A 23,608-nucleotide genomic window follows, 5' to 3' on the forward strand; every position below is an offset into this window, starting at 1 on the left:
GTGCAGGGCTGCCCCGCAGTGTTTGAGCACAGTAAAGCGAAATGCTGCAAGCCTATGAATAAACAGTAACTCAATATGAATACAGCATCTGAGATGATTTGAAAGATCTGCTGCGCAGCAGTCATTAATAAACCAAAGCCAAAATCTGTTTGTACCAACACTAGCACTGACTTGAGGATAAATCATGTATAATACTCTCCAGAGTGCAGTAAAACTCTACTTTTACCAGAGTTTATTTGGACTGTTTGACAGGATGTGTCCTCATTCGGTGTGTGTGTTTGTGTTGCTCCGCATGTAGCGTTTCATCTACAGTTCTTGGAGTGTAGCCACAGGTCATCTTTTAAGTAAACAACAAATGTGCAGCACTGTTCAACTGGGGATTTCCAGAGAAAGCAAGCGACTGAAACATGGTCACTTTGTAAATAAACCCATTCTTAATAGGACCGGAGAGATCAAATTCTGACTCATTTACACAAACATATACACCCTTCTGTTTCTGGCACAAAGACACACAGACACACAAGGTAAATTCTAAATTTCATATTCACACTGTTACACTTTGTTATGTCCCTGTTCAGTGCATAACTTCTGCTGAGTTGCTGTGCCTCATTTCTTGATAAATGATCTGTCTAGGGTACTTAATCAGACATGTTCTCTCTCTCTCCCTCACACACACACACACACACACAGGCATGCCCACATATCACATATAAATATCGCAAACACGCACAAATCACCAAGGCAGATGCACACATGTTTGACAGATTGAGTTCAGGGTCAGAGAGATGCTGTGTTTGTTACACGTGTGACAGTTTTACAATATGCTCTGGGGATGTGTAATTCACTATGTGGATGTGATGTGACGTAAGTGAGAAGTGATGTAAATGAAGTGTGTGTGTGTGTGTGTGTGTAAGGTCAGTGATTGCTCAGCCTAGTCTTGTGCATGATCAGTGAGCCCCGAATGTTCAGGATGTTACTGCAAATAAAATGAATTAATCTGATAGAGAGCTCTAAGGGTTCCACGCCACTACTTTTATTTTGAAAAAATGAAATCATCCACTGCTATACTTGTGGAAAGATCAACTACAAAACTGAGAAAGACAGAGAGAAGGAGGTGGATATTTAAAAACATCATTGAATATCAAACAAGCTCAGGCCTCAGAAGCTGACTCTGTTTCATCTGATTTTTCCCACAGTCAGACACAGACAGGGAGGGAAACACAGAAAGGAGATGGAGGGATGTTAAGATAGCCTTTACCCTCAGACAGCCTAACAACAGTATTTTGGGAAGATAGAGAGGCAGAGTTGCAGCACTCGCAACATTCTGGGGTCTTTGCAATCAATGCAACCATAGTATAAAGATCAGCTGCTAAATCAGCAACACCACCAGTAACCAGTATGAGGGATGCAAAGGTCGAGGGGCACATTGCTCCTGAGAGGACAGATGGCTCAAGAGGGAGGTGGTGATAATTGCAAATATTAAAATTGGAGCTTGAAATGAGTGAGAAAGAGGCATGGATTAAAGGACTGAAAACGTTCAATGTTCAGTGGTTGATGTGACCGGAGGGCCCCCTCCACTCGTCGTGTGTAACGTTTTACAATTTCACAAAGTGCCGCCATACCCACGCGCACACTCTCTTCATTTGTTGGGGCAATAATCACTTTTTACCTCTCAGTCCTGCGACCTTCAGCTAACCATCCAGTGATGCTGAGAGCAACAGGCAGACCGGTTGCCTGGCAACCAATCCTCTTTTTTTTTTTCTCCTCTCATTCTTACAGTAGGAGTTGAAAAGGGGTGCTTGGAGTATAGAGCTTGTGAGAGAGAAAGACAAGGTGGGTGGAAAAGAGAAGAAAAAACAGGTATGTTGAGGAGAATAGGTGAGAGCCAGAAAGACCAGGAATGATAAATGTGAATGTAAGTGTGAAGTTTCACAGCACACACTGACACAAAACAAACGCTGGACCATGGATACAGGGTACAGAATAAATACCGTCCAGACCTTCAGACACTGTGTGATTTGGTCCTTGATTAAATTTTAATCTGGGTTTAATATTTATTGGTTATACACAGCACAAACTAATCCTCTACCAATCGATAATAAAAAATCACAGAATTTTTTTATTTATTTGCATATGAAATTCTTCTTACAAAGTATCGAATTTGTCTGCCTTATATAAGGAGAATTGCGAGTCTGACTATTTCAGACCATAAATATTCGAAAGTCAATGAAAAGCTTGAAGAGGTTCATACAGAATATAAAGTAAAGTCAGTGCAGAAAATAACGATTTAATCTTTTACTCTTAAGGGAACGAGTGGAATAAAATTATGGCAAAATATAAAGTTATTACTCTATGTAGTAAGACACCAAATGTGAATACACCCATACATTTTTGTATATGTTATATTCTTTATCTCTGATTTCAGTCATTGTTGTAAAGTTTGACTATGGCTCATTTTGCTTGGGGAAGCCCTTAAGCCACCGCCCCCTGCCCCAATCATTCCTGGGCCCCATTTCTGAGCTACATCTCCAGGCAGCACTCTTTGTACATCACTCTGTAAAATACATTTATCGTTCAATATTCAGTGACTCTGTTCATTTGAGCAGCATGACAGTTTGACAGCAGGCATTCCAATGTACCATAAGGAGGTAACATTGGATGTAATGAGATTTGTTGGGATGGGGGGAGGTGGGAAGGTGCGACGTGAATGTGAAACAAGGTGAGTGAGAATACTGAAGGGATGGTGGATAAATAGATGAAGTGAATATGAGGGTGGGAGGAATGGTGGAGACTAGAAATGAGCTACCTTTGAACTGCTGTGTGTCAGAGGATCCAGCTTTCTATTAGTTCTCAGCACTCTGCCAGGAAATGAGAGTCAAGGGAGGACATGGGATCCAGTCTAGTTCTTGCTTTCCCTGGCTGGTGTCTGTACTTCTCCATCCGTACCTCTCCTCCGTGTTACCTCTCCCCTCCTCACGCTATCTTTGCTCTGCTGTCATTACTCTCTCTGGCAATCTCCCACCTCCTCCTCCTCCTCGCTCATTACTTTTTGCCATCTTTTGTCTCCCTCAGCTAGTCCTCTGTCTATCTCACCTTCTTCTCTTTCTGCCCCATCTCCTTCGTCTCTCATTCTCCTCCCCTCCGTGTCCTCCTCTCCAGCATCATTGCAACTGGAGTGATTCACCTCTCCTATGTACTCTCAGTCATCACTTTTTCACCAGTTTCCCACTGCTCAGCTTAGGCCCCCAGACAGTAACGCTATGATGGAACATGCCTCCGATATCTTTTATTATCTGCTTGTGCTTTGCTTTTAGAGGTACCCAATTATCTTAATGCTAAATTGAATTTGGTTCCAGCTCTGTGATTGTTGTTGACTCTCATAATCCATTTTTATGAAAAGGGCTTTGCTCCAATGACTACTAAACTAATGCTGATACAAAGTCATTTGCTTGGCAGTAATTATGCTTGGAGTTGTTAGTTGTATTAATTTTTCTACGAAGGGAGTGGGTTATTTACTAAGCTCAGAATTGAGGCAAGCGTGTTAATTTGTTGCATGCGCATGGCTGTAAGCTCACTTGTACATGCAGTGTGTTTGTCAATGTCCACCAGTGTCCAGAATAATGTTTCAATTACCTACTACACGATAATAATCTCAATAAGGACAATATTTAAATACAGTTGGCTCTGTAAATGTATTTACAGAGATTTTTCTTTTAGTGAATCAATTTGAACAATTTCAGCAAGTCACAAATTATTGATTTTTCTTTTTTTGGCCTGTCAAAAATATCAAAAAAACAAACTTGTTTTCTCTTGAACATTTCACGGTCAGTGTGACCCTTTTTCTTTCTGCTAGATCGCTGGATCGTGGGCACGTTAGTTTGTGTTTCTTCCGCTTGTTACTCGTTGCTCCTAATATAGTCGTCAAACCACTCTGTGCTTTTAAAGTGTTACTTGTATGAGTACATGGAGGGGTTTATTTCTAAAGCACATCAGTAAAAATGTAAATCAGACATGCTGTGTCATATAGCCGTTGTTGAAGTGCCACTTCCTGCTGCGTGGTAATCAAACTGGCGCTGTTGTATCGCTAACTCTAATAACAGTTCATATCCTTTCATCCACTAGAAGCTGCAAATCTGTTTGGGCCTTTCAGAGTTTAAGACTAATGGATCATCATTCTTTGGTGCATTACAAAAATACATATTCCTAAAAGATCAGTCTTTTACATGGTGACATTGTATCGTGTAATAGGAGGTTTTGATGATTGATCAGTAAAAAAATCAAATAATTCTGATATCTGACAGACTGGTGCGGACATCATAGGTCTCCTGTGATAAAGAGAGAGCTGAGTTTGAGAGTGAAGCTGTAGCTTTACCGCTCAATCTATGTTCCCACCTAAGGCCACAAGCTCTGGGTAATGACCAAAAGAAGGAGTTTGTGGATGTAGGCAACCAAATGGCTTACTTTGGGTGACGATATGAGCTCAGACATCATTAGAGACTCAAAAGCGAGCTGGTGCTACTGAAAGGAGCCAGTTGAGGTAACATTTGGCTAGGATGCCTCCTTGGCAGTCTAAGCTGCTGCCCCTGCAACCTGTACCCAGACAAGTGGCAGAAAGTGGATTAATGGATGGATGATTTTAAAAAATCTTCGTTTTTAAAATATGTAATTGCTATAATAATTGATGACAGTAAGATTATGTATTTGTGCAGTTACTTATCACAGGTGATAACAAGCTTCTTCCTTGTTTTGTTTTACAGGATGGCTACTCCCAGTATCACTTTGTGGGCTCTGCCTCAACAATAGAAAGAGACCGGCAGAGGCCCTATTCTTCCTCGCGAACTCCCTCGGTCTCTCCTGTAAGGACATCTCCAAATAACCGCTCTGGTGAGAAACCCGTGGCACTCCCTATACAGATGCTATGCATACGTGTTTTCATTCATTCTTGTGTATCTCTTAACAGCCAAGATTAAGACCTCATATCTAAAAAATGTTTCACTTAGTTGTGTGGTTAGTTAAATATCTCATGGCCAAACAGGGTATGGGTCTTGTGATGGTGCACATCATCAAACTGAAAAAATCTTTGTTTTCTGAAACAAAAAAATACTGAAATACAGTTTGTTTTGTTTCTTTTTGTCTTTCTTTTATCACAGGCAGTCAGCTAAATAATTGGGGAAACAATATTCAAGCCAAGGTTATAGCAAATAATATTTTATTAATAATTTTATTTTCTTTATTTCTTTAAGCCTGCAAGCTGCACTTGAATTTTTAAGAAAGCAGTCAGCATCTTTTCCAGTTGGTATAAATTGTCTTTAAAGACTTGGTATGATTATCAAAATAAGGCAGGATTTTGTTTGTAAAAACAAGCATATATTAAAATTTAAGGCTTTACTGAATTTTACTCTTTTGACAAGTGGTTACAGAAAATCAGTTGAATAAAGGGTTACATCTGTGGTACAGTACACAGAGAATCTAATTTAGACATTAGTCATCTACATTAACATGTGCGGATGCGATCAGTCATTATACCACCGCTAAATAGCTCATAGCATTACAGGCTTATGCTACAAAATATGATTATCATTAGCCCATAGCTTGAGCCCACTGGCCTTCATGCTTTGCAAAGGGCACATTAGCATTAGCTGTTAGCATCGGTGGTTCAAGAGCCTTTAGCTGTTCTTTCACCACACTGGGCTTAGCAAGCTGATGAGGCAGAAAAGTACTTTTCCTTCCTCCTGGCTTAGAGAGGTCTTCAAGGACCCTGCTAACAGAGGAAGACAGTGGGAGTGAGAGAGAGAAATAAAATGTGTGTTTTTGTGTGTGAGGAGGAAAAGAAGGAGGGATGAGATAAACACGGAGGGAGATAGAGAGAGAAAAAGCAAGAAGGCAAGAAGAATTAGGGATTGAGGGATGGTTAATGCAGGGAGGAGGAAGTGAAGAAGGCTGGGGATTTGACTTTAGCCAGCGACATTGAAAATAAGAAGTTTTGAGATTATAGTGCATAGAGAAATTTGTGGATGTCTGTTGTACAGTGGATCAGCAGGGGTAAATTGAGCCATGACTCCCATCTTTCTCTTCTGCTCCTCCTCTGTCTACACACAATGCCTCCCCCTTTGCCTTTGAGCTTGTCCACCCCTTCTCATTCACCCGTTTCACTCTCCTCCTCCTCTTTGCAGTAATCCTGCTTTCTTCTCACCTCTCCCTCTGATCTCTCACTCTTTACAGGCCACCTCAGTGTGCTCTCAAACACACAGACACACACTAACACACACCCACATGCTCCTATATCTCTCCTCTGCATACACTCCAGACTGCAGTCCGACTCCTTAGAGATGGATCAAAGCAGAAGGAGTAATGATGGTATGCAAGTACGCTGGGAGAAGAGGAGTGAAAGAGTTGATGTGAGAAGAGAGTAGTACGACTATGAAAGAGAAGGGGAGGTTAGAGGCTGCAAGAGAAGGAGAGAGAGACCTTTGCATGTGTCATGGCCCCCACAGGGTCCTGCTGTGTTCTGCACTGATAGAATTTGTCTCCCGGGCTGTCATATCGAGCATTTACAAGCCAGGTCCCCTAGGTAACCAGCAGCGATGGCACTGTCTCTGGAGGTTTCTGTAAAAGGTTTGAGCTGCTATTTTAATGGAATCTGCTACAGAGGTATTGGATGATAAAATTAAAAATGAAATGTGTTAAAACATTATAAAAGCGTGGCTCACCACAGCCAAAGTGATTATGTTTATGTGCCTTCTTCAGAGTCGTTTCTGTGCTTGCGCGTGTACGTGTGTAATACAATGTCTTGTCAAAATGCAGAAAAGGCTGGGAAACAGATAAGAGGGTACAATGCGCTTTTTATGTCAAACATTGAACAGCCGAGATGAAAAACGGGCATCCTTTAGTATTCAAATAGATGAATTTAAATTCAATGGCTCTCCAAAAATCACTTTAAAAGCCTTTATTTCATTTGCTAGTCATATTCATAAGTGTTTTCATCCCTAGGTTGCTCTTCTCTAACCTTTAATCGTGGTATAGAACAACCAAAGAGAACAAAGACAATTATGCACTAATTTTTGGAGTAGGCTACATCTGCTTTTCTTTTTATTCAGAAGCATGAAAAGCGTTTCTACCCGATGGCTCATTGGACTGAGAATGGTGACTTCCACATGTGTGTGTGTGTGTGTGTGTCTGTGTGTGCTGCATATTTGCATGTGTAACAGATATTAAATAAATGTCAAAACTAGTGTGAGCATGTCAAAAAAGCTTATTTTTAGAATGTACTCACATTTCCTGGAGTATACTGTATGTGTGTACAACCCAGTATCCCAGCAAAGCGTGAAATGAACAGAGTGGAGCGGCGTGTCTATTACACGCTTTGCTGTGATACTGGGTTGGTATGTAAGCATTGAGTTAGTTATAAGAATATTTATATAGGCAATCTGAAACAGGTGGGCAGGATTATGGCATTCCAGTGTTATGATAGGAGGTGGTGAGTAAACACTTAAAGTATGCTATAACGGGATTACCTTGCGATGGGCTAAAAGTTTGCATGTGTGTGTTTAAAAAAGAAAATTGGGACATTATCAGTATTTCTACAATATGAGAGCCATGTTTGTCATCGCCTGCACACATGCATGCATGCATCCATCCATCCATCCATCCATTCGCTTCCGCTTATCCTTTTCCAGATCGCGGGGGCGCTGGAGCCTATCCCAGCTGTCATAGGGCGAGAAGCGGGGTACACCCTGGACAGGTCGCCAGTCTGTCGCAAGGCCAACACAGAGACAGACAACCATTCACGCTCACATTCACTCCCACATTTACACCGATGGCCAATTAACCTATCCCCACAAACTGCATGTCTTTGGACAGATATGTACACATGCATAATTGTCCAAATCCACACAGTCACAAACAGAAACATTATGTGTGGAGGTGTGGAGATCCTAAATAGGTTTGAAACTTGATAGTATCTCCAAAGAAAGCATAGCCCTACTGTGAAGTTAGCAGTGCAGCAGAGTTGGAAAACACACAAATAGGACTGCATATTGGCATGAGGCCACTCATAAATGTCTTTGTTGTCACGATAACCAATAAACTAGCAGCTAAACTCCTCCATTTAGTTTCAGTATTTTAACACTGCTGCAATTGAGTTCATTAATACTACTTAGTACACAAGCACAAAAAGGCAATAACAATTTAACTGTTGTTATGTTTTGCATGAAAAACTGTTAGAACAGTGTCCATTTAATCGGGTTAAATAACATCCCGTTTAAAATGCGATTAAAATGTTTAAAAGCATACAGGGAACACGGTGAGTGCTGTCAGTAAACATGTACTTAATCTCATTAAAACTGCTGAAAACTGCACTGCAGTATATAACTATGATTTGGCAATCTTTGATCAGTCAGATTAATCACTGCTGTCTTTTAAATGTAATGCTTTTAGCATGGCATGGACTTGTGCATGCATTCGATGGTACTAGCACCTCCATTTATTTTGTTGTTATGTGCAAGATTTTGCAGCCAGTCATGGAGATTGTTTAAGTTGAGGCACCAAGAAAATTAAAGAAATACAAGACCTGTTTGTGCGAGGGTGTAATGATCAATGGTCACTTTTGTAATGCACTACAAGCAAAGTTGATCTGACTTGTTGGCTTGTTAGATAGCTGGATATTTAACATGAACTTTAAACACATAAAGAAGAGAAGAAAAGACATAAAACTATTAAGTAAACTGTCCAAAGCGTCCATGTGTATGTTTGTGTGCGTCTGTGTGTGAGAATTCCCAGAAGTCGTCTAACATGCTGGAGGTGACCCTTTCTGCTGACAAGTTAAATGATGAATAATGACTGTGCACCTTGAAAAAGACCAAGACGCACAGACACACCAGTGTAAGCACGCAGAGTGTGAAGGCTCATGCTGTTCTGGGTTTATTGCTCATTATTTTGTGTGTGCGCGCGCGCGTGTGTGTGTGTGTGTGTGTGTAGCGAGCGCCCCAGCCTCCCCCAGAGAGATGATGAGTCTGAAGGAACGCAAGATGGACTACGATTCCACGGCAACCAACGCCGGTTTCCATAGCAACAAAGGAGAGCACACATCCCGGAAAGACGGCATGGCAGGTGTGTGTATGTGTGTGTGATGGAGATGAATTAAATGATTCTATTTTATCCCCCTCTTTATCTTTCCTTCTCCTCTATATTCATTCCCTATTTCCTCTTTCACTTATCTGCCTTTTTTCAGCTTCACACCATTTCTCTTCTCACACACTTTGATTCTTCTCAATCTTCTCCTGTCTTCCTTTCCAGTTTCTTTCTTCCCGTGCCTTCTTGTTATCTCTTCACTCTATTAGCTTCCACGCTCCCTTAATGTCTATTTATTTATTTTCTATTTTTTAATGTTTTCTATTTTTTCCATCTCTTTCTCTTATGATAAATTCTTTATGTGACAAGTATCACAGCCAGAGCCAGAGCTTTGAAACTCTCATAAGTTATTGTCAGATATCTGATAGGTATTATTAGTAGCTATTTTTGTCATTAATTGAAAAAGTGGTATAATTTTTATTTTTATTTTATCCATCAAGTTCAAATTTCCTGTGGGACATCTACACTGTTCCGAAACTCTTACCTGACTGCCAGCGATGATATCAAGCAAAACCAGGTGAGTTAATGCTGCTCTGTGAATCCACTTTTCTATATGCATATGTAGCAATACACCACCACAGCGTTTTAGCAGTGCATGCATTTCAGGGGTTTTTTAACAGAGATAGCAGCAGGATAGAAAACGCACAAATATATGCACACAAAAGGTGTCCCAGTGTGATAAGAGATGTGCTGGCAGAGTGTGCGATGGAGGCACACCCTCAGCTCAAGCAGTATCAAACGACTGCAACCTGAAACCACACCCGACTGGCAATTAAAGTCATTACCTCAGTTGATTGCACTAATTATTTGCTCTTGGTAAATGACTCTGCTGGTACCGAGGGAAGGGAAATAAAAGGCATCAGAGCCATTGACTTTGAAATTTTGGCCCGATTTCTTCATCACTTATAAGTTTCTAATTAAAGTATAAGTTCATTTGTACGGGTACGAACTTTTAACACTGGCAGTTAAACATGTAAACACGTTTTCTTCACGCGGCTGCACACGCGTGCGCTCACACACACAGACACACGCACACAACTGGCCTGTGCGAGTTATAGTGTTATAGTGTTAGAGATGCATTGCCGCCTTCGACGCCTGCATGTAATAGAGAATTCACAGCATGAGCCCCTTCCCCACTGATTCCTTTCTGAGCTCTTTACCCATACAGCCTGCCTTTCAAAACCTTTTGTCCCTTGTGTTCACTCTTACCTGTCACTCTCCTTTCCATCGCTCCCTCTTTATCTCTCTCCCCTTTTCTTCCACTCCCACCTTTCCTCCCGTTACCCACATGTCTTTGACTCTCCATTCTTTTCCTTGCTGCACCTCACCCCCCCACCTACCACTCTTTCACTTCAACCACTCCCCGCCAGGGTCCAGCCCAGCCCTGCATCGTGCCCCCTCAGCCCCAGCTGGACAGTCCGTCAGCAGCCGTGCTAAAAGACTACGACCCCTACCCTCCCCCTCCCTCCTTCCCCCAGCCTCAGCCACCGCAGCCTCCACCTCACAGCCAGAGCCGGAGCTTTGACGAGGCCTACTACGAGGACCAAGGACCACCGCCACCCCAGCCACAGCCACCGGTCCAGGCTCAGGCCCAGCCTCAGGCCCCACCCCAGCAACCTCCAATCTCCACCGGACCACCCAGGGACCCGCGGGAAGATCTGCGCATGCATCTGGGCCTCAAATCAACCGGCAACTACGTAGACTTCTACTCGGCCTCTCGGCCATACAGCGAACTAAACTACGAGACCAGCCACTATCCGGCCTCACCTGACTCCTGGGTCTAGTTAGACTACAGTGTTGGGGGGCAAGAAAGAGTCTGTGTGTGCTTGTGTGAAAGGGATTATTTTTGCAAGACATCAGCAGTGATTATACGTGGTATTTTGAAAGCGATCTTGTAGCCAGTGGCAGGAAATTTATGTTCTCTAAAATAAGTGGGATAGCAGGGCTGGATGGGGATAGGAAGTAAAGTCAGGTCGAGCAACAAAGAGAGACTGCATGTGCATGTGAACTTTTTTTTCCAGACCAGTTTATTTCTTTAAAGTCAGCTCCATTTCACCAATGAGTGGAGCTAGTGGAAGTAGATATGACAAAGTGTGTTTGACAGTTTGAGCTAAGAGTAGGAAACAGAATATAAAAAGAGAGAAAATGACCAGACGGATAGAGTATGCAGATGTCAAGAGAGAAGAAGAGGGCGCTAGGATAAAGAAATAAGCAGCAGTTGAGGGAGCGTTCTTACTCTGTAGGAGCAAAGAGCTGTCTGACCTAAGGAGGAGATGAGAGACAAAGATGGCATGAGGGTTCTTGAAGAGGTCAGGAAGAATAAAAGCACAGAAAAAGATGAAAGCACATCAGGCAACAAGCAAGAAGTGGATGTTTACCATTTCACCCAAGTGACAAACGTAGCACTGCTTTTATCCCCCTTTTTTGTTGCAATGGCCTTGCCGCCTCCAGAGGCTTCTGAATTTGCGTTCAAGGAATGTCATCTTCAAGAGACTTCTTTTTTTGTCGTCATTCTTTTACATCTTTTTTATTTGTACTTTTCTAAATTTTCACTTTCAGCAAAACAAAAAGAAACTTTTTATTTTCTGTGTACAGTAAAAGGTGATATAGTGTGTATATTACACGTTTTTGATGGGCCACTTATACAAACATAATTTATTTTCCATGACTGACTGCTGACTGAAACATCAAAAGCAACAAAAAATAAGCGAAATGTGAACACGAGAATCAGACCTGACAGACATCATCAGGATGGGTGTCAGCAGACACTTTTGTTTTGCCCCCCCTTTCCTTTCCCAGGAAGAGAGGAAGCACTGCGATATTTGTGTTTTTCTCTCTCCGTCGAGTGAATTTTGTCATGGACACAGTAAAGAGCAGTTCAAAGCTGCCAAAGCATCAGTTTGGCAGAGCAGCATTGTTCCAGAGTCCCCGTCAACTAAAGTGCTTTTTCACTGCCTAAAGATTATATGTGTATGTTTAAAGCACACTCTCTGTCTTTGGAAAGGTTTGTCTTTTCACTTTGGGGAATCTGACATGTTTGACAATGTCAACTTTTAGTGGTTTGTCATCATCACCTCTGCATAAAAAAAAACCAAACTGTTTCAAGTTTTTTTTTTCACATCAGTGAAAGCCGCCAGTATTGTACATCTCAGTGTACAGTAGAGACAAAGGAAGACGAGAGAGAAAGGTCTTGTGCCAAACTTTGACACACAGTGGACCAGTCCAAGAGGACTTTAAAAGGAAATTTTTGTCGACGTTTACAGACGACGTAGACTGGCCGACTCACTCTGCTGTTTGTAACTTTTATTTTCTTGTGTTTTTGATCAGGTGAAGCTGTACTTATTGCTGGGAATCATGGGTAATGTCTCTCTCCCGTAGATGTACAGACCTGCCTCTCCGTGTTGGCTGAGCACATGTGGGTGTGTATGCGGATGTGTGTGTGGGCGGGGGGGTTGACGTGTGTGCGCACGCGTGTGTTTGTGTACATGTGCATGTATGTGACAGAATGTGTGGCCTGTGTGTACACGTAAACTTGAGCGAGCGTATCTATGCATGCATGTGTGTAGTAGTGTGCGTATGCCTCTGTTGCGTGTATGTGTGTGAGCGTTCCTGTACAAATCAATGTCCAAACAAGGCATTCCTACCGACAGTTTGTCCAGTTTTACAACATGAAAAACCAAGGAAAAAATCACTAGAAGGAATTGTTGATATAGAATGACAAATCTATAAATATATGAATATGAATATAAATATATATATATAAATATATATATAATTTTTATGTGCTGATGTCAGTGTCACTAAATGCAACAAATGTTCGCAGAGAAAACAATTATGTGGTGTACAACAGGACTCTTGTTCACTTGACCTAAACATGGAAACTGCTGATCGGGACCCCCCCACCCCAGTCGAGACAAAAAGAGAAATCCCACCTGAAGATGCTCAGGCTCTGGTGCGAGTTGTGTGTTGTGTGTCCATGCTTCTTAGATGACCCTGCTGAGAGAGGACCGTACTTGAACACAAGGAAAAAAATAAAGACTCTTTGCAATCAAACAACACGGTCTCCGATCCTCTTGATGATTTTTTTTTCTTTTCACAGAAATGTGCATTAGATATATTTTTCTCACAAGGCAAAAGTGCTCATGTGGTGCATGTGTGGGTTAAGCTGACACACTTTGATGTGTTTTTGTTTAATTCACATTCTTGTGTGATTTTCTTCAGTCTGTGTTTTGTTCAAAAGGGCTTCAGGTGCCTTTGAAGATGCAATAGCAGAATGTAGGAATATCTTCCTTCCCGTGTTCCTTCTGTGGTATCTGAGGCAGCCTTTAAAATCTGATCTCATAAAATAAATAAATATAAACAGCAAGTACTTAAATTCATTACATATTCAGTCAAGTGAGATGGGATGATTATTACAGAACAAATACCTTTTTGGAGATTTTAAATACTGTAAATATATAAATTGGCAAGGGGAAAATGTACAGTAACATTAATATCTGTTTATTATTAAAACTGTAATTATATGTATATATTTACCACTGTGGGCATTTTAAATGTCTATTTGGATTTGACTATCCAATATTTGCTTTTAATAGCTCTAATGCACAAATAACATCAAAGCAAAACTTCTACTATTCAGTTTAACAAAGTTATTGTTCCTGTGTATTTGCAGTGTATTGTACTATAAGTGATAAACACTCACCCGGCTCTTCGTTAGGTACGTCTGTTCAAATGCTCTCTAACGCATATATCTAATCGGCCAATCACATGCCAGCAACTCAGTGCATTCAGGCATGTAGACACAGTCGAGATGACCTGCTGAAGTTAAAACTGCACATCAGAATGGAGTGGAAAGGCGATTAAAGCGACATTGAATATGGCCTGAATGCTGGTGCCAGACAGCCTAGTCTGAGTGTTTCACAAACTGCTGGTCTGCTGGGATTTTCCTGCACAACCATCTCTAGAGTTACAGAGAATGGCTCCAAAAAAGAGAGAGAAAATATCAAGTGAGCGGACAAAAGTGCTGATGCTGATGGAAGAGGTCCTACTGCTTCAAGCTGGTTGGAAGGCAACAGTAACAACAATAATCACTCATTACAACATGAGTACACAATGTACTGAACATTGAGCCAGGTGGGTTGTAGCATTGAGAAAAGGACACTAAAGGTACAAGTCACACAAACATTCCCTGGTCTGAGTCTGCTGCGGCACCATGAAAGCATCCATCCTGCCTTGTATCAGCAGTCGAAGCTGCTGGTGGTGATAAAGTCATGGGAACACTTAGTACCAACTGAGCATTGTTTACGCACCATAGCCTCTCTGAGTATTGCTGCTTACCGTGTCGATCCCATGATGACCACAGTGGACTCATTGTCTGGTTGCACTTTTAGCAGGACAACATGTCACAACGCTCAAATAATCTCAAACTAGTTTCTTGAGCATGATAATGAGTTCATTGTACTCAAATAGCCTCCACAGTCACCAGATCTCAATCCAACAGAGCACCTTTGAGATGTGGTGGAATGGGAGATTCACGTCATCATGTCAACGTGGACCAAAATCTGTGAGCAATGTTTCACAGCAATGTTGAAACTCTGACAAGATGAATTAAGGCAGTTCTGAAGACAAAAAGGAGAGATTTATTTCAGAGGAATAGGAATATATTAGTTTATCTCACCTTAAGACAAAGGGAAACACACCAGGTTGTGCTAAGTTTGTGAGAGGAAATAAAAACTCATGAAAAGCAACAAGCACTGCAAGCCTCCCACGGCTTTACAATTTAGATTTTTTTAATTAATATTTTCTTGCACTGAAATGGCCATTATTTCTCAGCGCATACTGATTTGCTTCACTGTGGGATTCTCTTAGCCTGATAAATAGACCAACAACAGCCAAATATAAAGAAAATATATCAATAAACTGAAATTAGGCTTTATTGGTATTTAATGGTGTATTTTACTCTATGTGAGCCTGATAGCTCGAGTCACTATTGCTTAATTCGTAATCTATTTACAAATGGTTTGTAGACAATATTTAAGTTTGATAGGGGTCTTAAAATGTAATTATGTTGCCAGTATAGCGCAAATTCTGAATATAAAGCAACAGTATGACATTAATGGTAAGTTTTGCTACAATTCTTTTTGTTGAATAGTAAATGGTACTGACGTGTTTTTAAGGTTATAATTTTAAATGAATCTGAGAGAAAAATAGTAAGAGTGCACATTGAGATTGTGACATTGCATGCCACAAACTCAGTATTAATTTAATTTACAAAGCACCAACATTAGCATATTTCCACTTCTGTACATCAGGAGCAAACATTACCGAGTTGGTGCAAATTAATTCGGAGGTATTTCATTTATCTTTTAGTGACATAATAAATTTATGGTATTTTAGGAAGAGGTCCACAGACAACAGCGACAAAACACAATAAATTCAAAAAGTCAATAAGTTCAAATTCATTTGCTACTGTTGGCCCTGACAAACAACACTGTTAAAATCTTGATACCATCATCTCCTCACACAAACATATTCACTGGGAACTTGACTGACTGCTGAGTGGGAACATGTATGATAATGCTTTGCATGTCAGTCCTTTTCACTCTTTGGCTGATAATGACCCTTTCAAATGCTGTACAGTTAATGTACTTACACAACGGAGCAGTGATAGGCACGGCAGGGGGCTTAATATTTCACTGTGATGTTGCCCCAGACTGACAGCAGTGGAATGTGCTTAGAGTGGTGTTAATAATGGAAAGATGTATGAAGATGCAGGGGCTCCTACAAGCACCAGCCTCTGTTGTTACACTGTTGACACTGGACAGACATCAAAGATGCAGTAATGGAATTAAATTCCCGTTTTGTGTTTTGCCATTTTTGCATTACCCCTAGTACTTTCATCCCATTCACCCAGATATCAATTTGTATTGAGCTGAACTTGAAGCATATAAAATGAATGAGGCTGGGCTGGGCTGGAGGTAGCAGCGTTTGTTACAATCCATTGGAATTCATGTCTAGTCCTCCTCCCACGTTCCCTCTCTTCCCCTTCTTTGATGCTGTCTAGGTTAGGCCTGTGAAATGTAGTGCTGGGTAATAACTCCATTGCGCTGATTATTAGCCTTCACAATAGAGGCAAGCCTCCTCTGTCTGAGCAAAGTCCTGTAGTGGAAGGCTGGTGTAACTTAATGTGGCATGAAAATAGCTCCTCAATTTTCCCACGCACAGCCTTTCTAGAAACTGCCCTGTAACACCCAGCAGATGCCTCCGGCCTTCACTGTTTCACTCATCGTCTCTTAGCATTCTTTCCTTATATTTCCTTCCTTATAGCATCCCTGGTCATTCGGTCATGACACACCTCAGGATCACAGGTGTGTGTCTACACATGAGCCAGGGAGGATGTAATGGAAGATTTGGTGGAGGAGAGCAGGTTAAATGAGATGTAAGGAAAAAGAGAAGGAGACAGTTATAGTGGGGAGCAGGTGGAGGGTCTGCGATTTATACCGTGAAGATTTAAGTGTGAAATCAATTTGTGTTTAAGGAGAAGTGTGGGTACACAGTGCCACTGTGTGCCAAGGATAAACCTTGAGAAATCACCGTTCTCATCCGTAAAGGACGGATAAGCAAGGGTGGAACTTGAAAGATGCACAAGGTCCTGCCAGTCGACATTGGACTGGAAATAATGGACAACAATGTGAGTCGTTGCAGCACCTGCAGGTGTTGAAAAACTTGAAAACTTCAGACCTGTGAAATATAAGAAATATGTTTGAAAATAACTCTGTTCCACTGAGCAATCTGTCAAATGTGTCTGCAACACCTGCAGCTCAAACAAGGACAGCTCAGAACTAAAGTTCACATGCTATAAGTGCTCAGCTTTTTTTTTAAAGGTATGAACATGTCACAAGGTAAAATGGTTCTGTGGTTTATATATATCCTGACACCTTCTGGCATACCAACTGAATACAACGACCACACCACTGAATCCAAATAGAAGAAGAGTAAAATACCCGGAAACATGTTAATACAGCAGATTAAACAGCGGTTAAATCTACTGTTCAAAAGGGAACATTTATTTTGGAGTGACGTAACTTTATATCTGCTACTTTTCACAGACTGTATGGAAGGCTATCTGTAAAGCTCTGTAGACTTAAAGTGAACTGGAGACAGAGAGAATGTTTTTACAAGTAACCATTTTCACCAAAAGCAGAATAAAAGATTGTTATTTTGAACATATTTTCATAGCTTATATAGCAAAACTGGATCAGCACTAGCTTTTCTATGGGCAGAAATCTGTGCCATCAGAAACTGAATTTGAATAAGTTAAATTCGAATTTGAATTGCTCGGATTGAATCTGAATTGTAACTTGAATAAATGCTTTTACAAACTGAATATGAATTAGCCTAATTTTCAATTCAATTTATTGGTTTGAAAATGATCATCACTAAATTGAAATTGAATTTTATATTTTGAAAATGAATTCATTTGCTTTGAAACTGTATTTTATCCTTTAAAAAATTAGCTCTCGAATAATTTCAGATTCACTTCTCACCATTCAGCTTCAGTTCTACAATTCAATTTCAGTTCCAAAATTCATCTTTTTGGGACTTACATCCGGTTCCGGTTCAAGAGTAGTCGAGCGCAGATTAATAGAACTACGCTTTACTAGCGGACCGAAAGTGTTACTGACGGGAATCTACAGCGTCTTGAGCTGAATTAAGACTTCAGAGGTCATTCGTCATGTTGAATGACCAGCGGATAAACTCTCAGGTTGGTAATAAATGTATTACATGTATAAGAATAAGCGTCATGTTAACAAATGATAGCCGTACAGTAACTTTTATCCTTATTGTAGCTGTTAGCTAAAAACGCTAATTTAGCGTAGTTTGTCTTGGATTCAGCTTTGACGAAACAAATATGATCGACTGTTTCTAGTAGAATTCCAAACTTGTCATCTTGCACCCTCTCAGAGCCGTGTATGCTTGCAGAGACCCCTAGGGAAACTTGCAAAACGGTGTCCAAACCTTTGTATTTTAGCTTTATTTATGTCTTACACAGCATCCCAACTCTTTAGCTAACTTCTAGATTCCCGTCAGTAACACTTTCGGTCCGCTAGTAAAACGTAGTTCTATTAATCTGTGCTCGACTACTCTTGAACCGGAACCGGATGTAAGTCCCAAAAAACTGAATTTTGGAACTGAAATTGAATTGTAGAACTGAAACTGAATGGTGAGAAGTGAATCTGAAATTATTCAAGAGCTAAATTTTTAAAGGATAAAATACAGTCAATCCTATTCATCAGCATTGAACTGAAGCATGGTTTACAAACCTTTTGACTCCATGGACTGGACTGTAGCTGCCGGAAGGGGGAGAGTGAGGGGGAAGAGTGCCACAGACCAGATATGTTAAACTATATATAGCTTAGTTAAAGCAAAAATTCAACCTTAACTAGTATATAACCCACATGAAAATCAATGCAAACCATGTTTGTCAGTGACAGGCCCAGTGTGTTTTTAACATCCAGTCTGTTAAAGAGCCTTGTTCTGGTGGCTGTCATTGTCAATCCATGCTGTCGCAAAATCGTTCAGACAAACGTGTGTTCGGTTCACGTGCTTTGACTAAATTTAATATTTGAATGACATCACTCACCTGGTTGGGCTCCAGTGACAGTCTCATACATGCCAAGACTTCACAAGGAATGCAACAATGAATAGACCCGCATTTCAGTGCAACCTGTTTCACACGAGTGATGAAGCCAGACAGTGTCGTTGCTACAGCACCATCAGTGCCCACACATACACAGCTGTCCCAGCTGATTTTACCAGTCATGCATTTACCCAAGGCCTTTAAGATTTTCTCTCCTGTTGATTTTCTTGGCAGAGTTAAAGCACACAGCGAGTCCTCCCACAAGTCATTTTGATTGATGTAACTAACATAAACTAATAAAAATCACTTTGTTTTCCACGTCTGTAGACTCATCCACCACAGGGATGCAGCGAGTCTGTCAAACAGCTGGCTTTCAACATCTTCTGCTATCTCATCTCGCCGCCTCTTAACTGTGTTCTCCGAGAGGAAAGTGCCCAACTTTGCTAGCTGCTGCTTCACCGAAAACAAATGTCGTCTGCAGCTGCTCCCCACTGTCAAAAGGCTCGGCGATACAATTAGCCGCCACATACGACACCTTTAAAGCAGTGATGTTAACTGAAGTTTCAAACTTTAGCACCTGACTCTGACTGTCTTGTCTTTCAAAATAGTCTACCAACATGTGCTTCAGAGCAGGATGTCTAGTCTCCAAATGCACAAGTAACTTTGAAGGCTTCATAACCTCATTGCTTGCTTCTCCCCGCACACCACACACATGGGATTTGGAGCAATAGGAACCAAAGAAGTGATGAAGCCACATTTGCATGGTTGCTGTCATAATTTAAGTTGAGTTTTACTTTCTTCTTATCATTTTCTCAATATAAGGAATAATCAGTATAGCCTCAATATAAGGACTCGTGCACAATCAGGAATGCTGGCTCTACAAAGACTCACTGTAGAAGTCTAAATCCATTATAACAATCCACACACTGATTAACTGCTGGGTTTGCATTCAGTGCTTAGCAGCAAATACTGAGTCTTTTTTATGGCAACAAGGCTGAAAAGCTGCTGTGGTGGTGAAGAGAAAGAGGGTTAAGGAGTGTTGCTGGTTATTTTGGAGGCAAAATTAGAGAGGACTCAGATAAGTACACTCCAGAAGAGGAGAAAAGCAGCCAAACAGGATTTCGCAGACAAACAGGGCTCTAGAGGACTTTTTGAAATCCCTATTTATTTGAATCAAGGATATGTACCTCTCATTTTTCATTTTCCCTGCTGTTGTAAATTCTGCTGCATCTACCAGCTAAGCAACAGAAATAAGAAATGTCAGGAAGCCTCCCCACAGCAAGATGTTCTCTCCCATTTGACATGGGTGTTATCATGGTTCATTTGCACCTGTGGGAAGAGGCAGGATGCTTCAATTTGATGCTTGCCAAAAAAGTCTTTCTCAGGGCACTTACGCTGAGCAGTGTTTATTAATATAGCTGAAGATAGCCTCGGAACATCAGTAGTGACGTCAAACCTCCGGGGATAAACTACACTAGACATCACAGTAAAGAAAATGCAGTGCAGAGTGAATGAAGAGGTCAAACATTTGATATGCGTGTGTGCCTTTGATGTGCCTGTGTTAAATGGCGTCGCTTTGTTTCTTTCTTAACTTTATTATATACAAGGTTGCCTCATGAACAAATCCACAAAAGCTCATTCGATGCTGTATACATTTAAAATTCCTGCATCTTCCTCTTCAATACAGACCACCGTGACTCTTTGCATTCATCAGACTTAAAAGCCTTGAGACTCCTATGCAGCTTACATACATTTTACACTCTAATTTTTTTTACTTGGTAGGTAATCTTGTTCATTTATTATAAAACTAAACCAGTTTTTATGAGTGTGAAAATCAATGTGCATGAGTAATAGCTGCATATAAGAATAAAATAAAAAACTACCAGAAAATCTAAAAGTTTGTTAACATTTAAAACGTACAGTAAGTCATTTTTTAACAGAAAATCAATGTTGTTCTCATAAATATGCATTGATTGGTGTGTAACTGCATCTTCCATAATATTGTTCTCATAAATCGGAAACTTGAATCTTGAATACAACAGTGGGTGGGATGTATGTGGCTAGAGACCACACCATACATACTATTCCTTAAATGGTACTTTTCATTTGGAAACTATTATTGTTAACCATTTATAATTTAACATTTCAATCATCTCCTTCTCATGTGTCCTTCTCCACCTCTGCTCTTTCCTTTCTCCCTCATTTACATTAGGCCAGTGTTAGGCTTACATTTCACTCAAGTGTCCAACAATGTTAGATCTACATCAAAGGCAGTTTCACTAATGCCGGCTAACAGCAGCTAACAGAGGCTAACAGCATCAATAACAGCAGCGCTTTCCGACAGAAAATTTCAGGATATCCTCAGCAACTCACCTCGGTAGTGCTGTCATTGGACAGAAATGAGTTTCGCTGACTCATCAGTTCCTATCAGACTTCTTTCACAAGGTTTTACAACCAACTCCAGAGTAAATAGACATGGAGACCAGCTGAGGTAAACAGCAGACAGACAGACTACAGTCACTAAAGATGAACTGCGGCCAGAGTTTTTGAGGTTACTTTGGACTATAGAGATACAATACCACAAAATATTTAATTGGTTTATATACATTTTTTCATTCCTAATGTATTGCCAAGTGTTGACATTATGACATTTTCCCAGTCTGCAAATTGTGCCGAATGTGTGGAGTGTGAAGTGGAGGATTCAAGATGCAGACGGGGGATACAGACAGAAAATTAACAAAAGGTGAGCCATTCATTTATTTACTTAAAATGAAATACAACACATTTAAAGTGAAACACAACACCTAGCAGGGAATCACAAATTAAAGCATAAAGTAAATGCAACTGCAAGAAACATGGGGCATGGAAACAGACACTGACAAAGACAAAGGGGAAGGATAGCACTATATATCCACACAGAAGGGCAATCAGGGGATATGGGGAAGTAAAATTTAAAGCAAGACACTACAACTATCAAAATAAAACAGGAAGTGACAAGACAAGAAACACCAAAGACAGATCCAGACATATTCGTGTCCAACCCTCCCTCCCATTTCATTCATTCATTGTCTCTCATTAGTACAGAGGATCTGTCCACCCCGGGAACTCCTGCCAGTTGCCTCTGTGTCCGCAGCCTCAATTAACACTTATCTACTAGAAATGCTGTCAGACCTGAATGAGGATGTTGTCCCAGCTAGTGAAATGTTAATATGTAGTGTGTACAAAAATGTTTTCTACACAAACAGCAGAAGAAATATGCCGACAATGGCCGTTAGGGGGTACAGTCTAAATGTAATGTGTTTGATCTAAAATGTGTTTGTCCTACAGCAGCTACCATAGCTAGGCTTATGCACTTAGATTGGAAGGTGTAAGAATACTGCAATCTGCACTCTACTGACATCTAGCAGTTATATGTTACACACAAGTTGTCTAAAAAAGAATATTCTGTAATGGCCACAAGTTTATTGTTAACACAAAGGATAACAACAGTTCATCTAAGGGTTTCTGATAACGAAGTGCAGGTTCCAGACAGAGAGGCAATTCTACGTCAGAATCTCTGTCAGAACAAGAAGCCTCCAGATGATCTGCACAGAAGGAGCATCAAGGTAAGTAATTTATGATGGATGAGCAGACCAAAACAACAAAAAGCAAGGGAGCCAGCTTTAGTAACTGTTGTTAGTTCAACAATCCAGCAAAGACTGAACTTAAACAAGACAAACTACCACCTTAAGTGGTGGCCAGAGAGGAGGTGACTGGGAACAGGTGAGCTCATTGCCTCTGGGTGTGTGAAGCCAGGACATATTCATTTAAACTGTCTGTAAAAAGTCACAGATGATATGCTGAAATCAGTATGACACACCATCAGCTTGGTAGCATACTGACAGTAACCTTTATCAACATGTTATTATGGTAACTACTTAATTATCAACTAGCATAAGGTTGAGGCTGAGGTTGAGGCTAAAAAAAAGGAGCTTAAAAGAAGCTAAAAAAGAGCCCATTTTTTAAGTGAAACTGATGGAACAACAGGTGCAGGAAAGGCTTCAGGCAAAAATCTTCTGGAAGTGTCCCGGAACGTCTGCAAAAAAGCAATCAATGCAATGGTTGTTGATATATTTCAGCTGAAACTGTTAAACTGATCAGCCCACAGACTGCTGTTAGCATGGTTAACAATCAATATCCCAGACGTGTCCATTCCACACAAAAGTGTTTATTTTTCAATTGCTTGCAATTATTTTAATCATGCAGAAGAGATTCCATCAATAGCTCCAAACCACAGAAATGTGGGAGTCTCATTTGCCATTAAAATGAAGTTACCTCAGGGCATAACCACTCTTGAGGCAGCTGACTGTTCTGAGAAAAACTGTTTCCTAAGTAAACTTGAGCTTAACCTTTAGAACAAAGGGCGCAAAGCAGTGATGCCCAATAATGCTTCACAGTATGCTATTGGTAATCAATGTGCCTATTGCTCTGCTTCTTCTCTCTCTCGCTTCACATTTCACCCTGTTTCAGACTGACAGTGACTGCCGTGGGCTCATGAAACTAAGTACAAGCTCCCGTGGTTGGTTCTATGTCTCAAACACACTCACACGATATAACATAAGGCACCATGTCAGGTATTGAATAGTCAATGCTGCAGAGCGGAGCAGAACCCTTGGTTGTTCATGTGTGATAGTGCTGCTGCAGAGGACCCAGCTGGCTCCCACAGAGCTACATCACTGTGAGTGTGTGTGTGTGCATGAGAGTGAGAGAGAGAGAGCAAGAGAGAAAATATGTATGTCAGAGACATGATTGCATGTGTGTGTGTGTGTGTGTGTGTGTGTGTGTGTGTGTGTGTGTGTG

General features: G+C 40.8%; 1 protein-coding gene across 4 annotated transcripts in view; it reads left to right on the top strand.

Moving 5' to 3' along the window:
* The window catches only part of ctnnd2a (catenin (cadherin-associated protein), delta 2a), a 255,957-nt gene extending 244,286 nt beyond the window's left edge, over positions 1–11,671 (top strand). For 3 of the 4 annotated variants that reach the window (XM_013915545.1, XM_013915542.1, XM_013915546.1), the window contains exons 22-25: positions 4,758–4,884; positions 8,977–9,108; positions 9,570–9,646; positions 10,500–11,671. In XM_013915545.1, coding sequence (XP_013770999.1) covers positions 4,758–4,884; positions 8,977–9,108; positions 9,570–9,646; positions 10,500–10,913 — 750 coding nt within the window. In that variant the 3' untranslated portion in view covers positions 10,914–11,671. The remainder of the gene's footprint in view (positions 1–4,757; positions 4,885–8,976; positions 9,109–9,569; positions 9,647–10,499) is intronic. The other variant, XM_013915547.1, reaches the window with a different exon arrangement.
* The last annotated feature ends 11,937 nt before the right edge of the window (positions 11,672–23,608 follow it).

The sequence above is a fragment of the Pundamilia nyererei genome, unplaced genomic scaffold, assembly GCF_000239375.1.
Source record: "Pundamilia nyererei isolate P.nyererei 1_Seehausen unplaced genomic scaffold, PunNye1.0 scaffold00007, whole genome shotgun sequence".
Taxonomy (NCBI): domain Eukaryota; kingdom Metazoa; phylum Chordata; class Actinopteri; order Cichliformes; family Cichlidae; genus Pundamilia; species Pundamilia nyererei.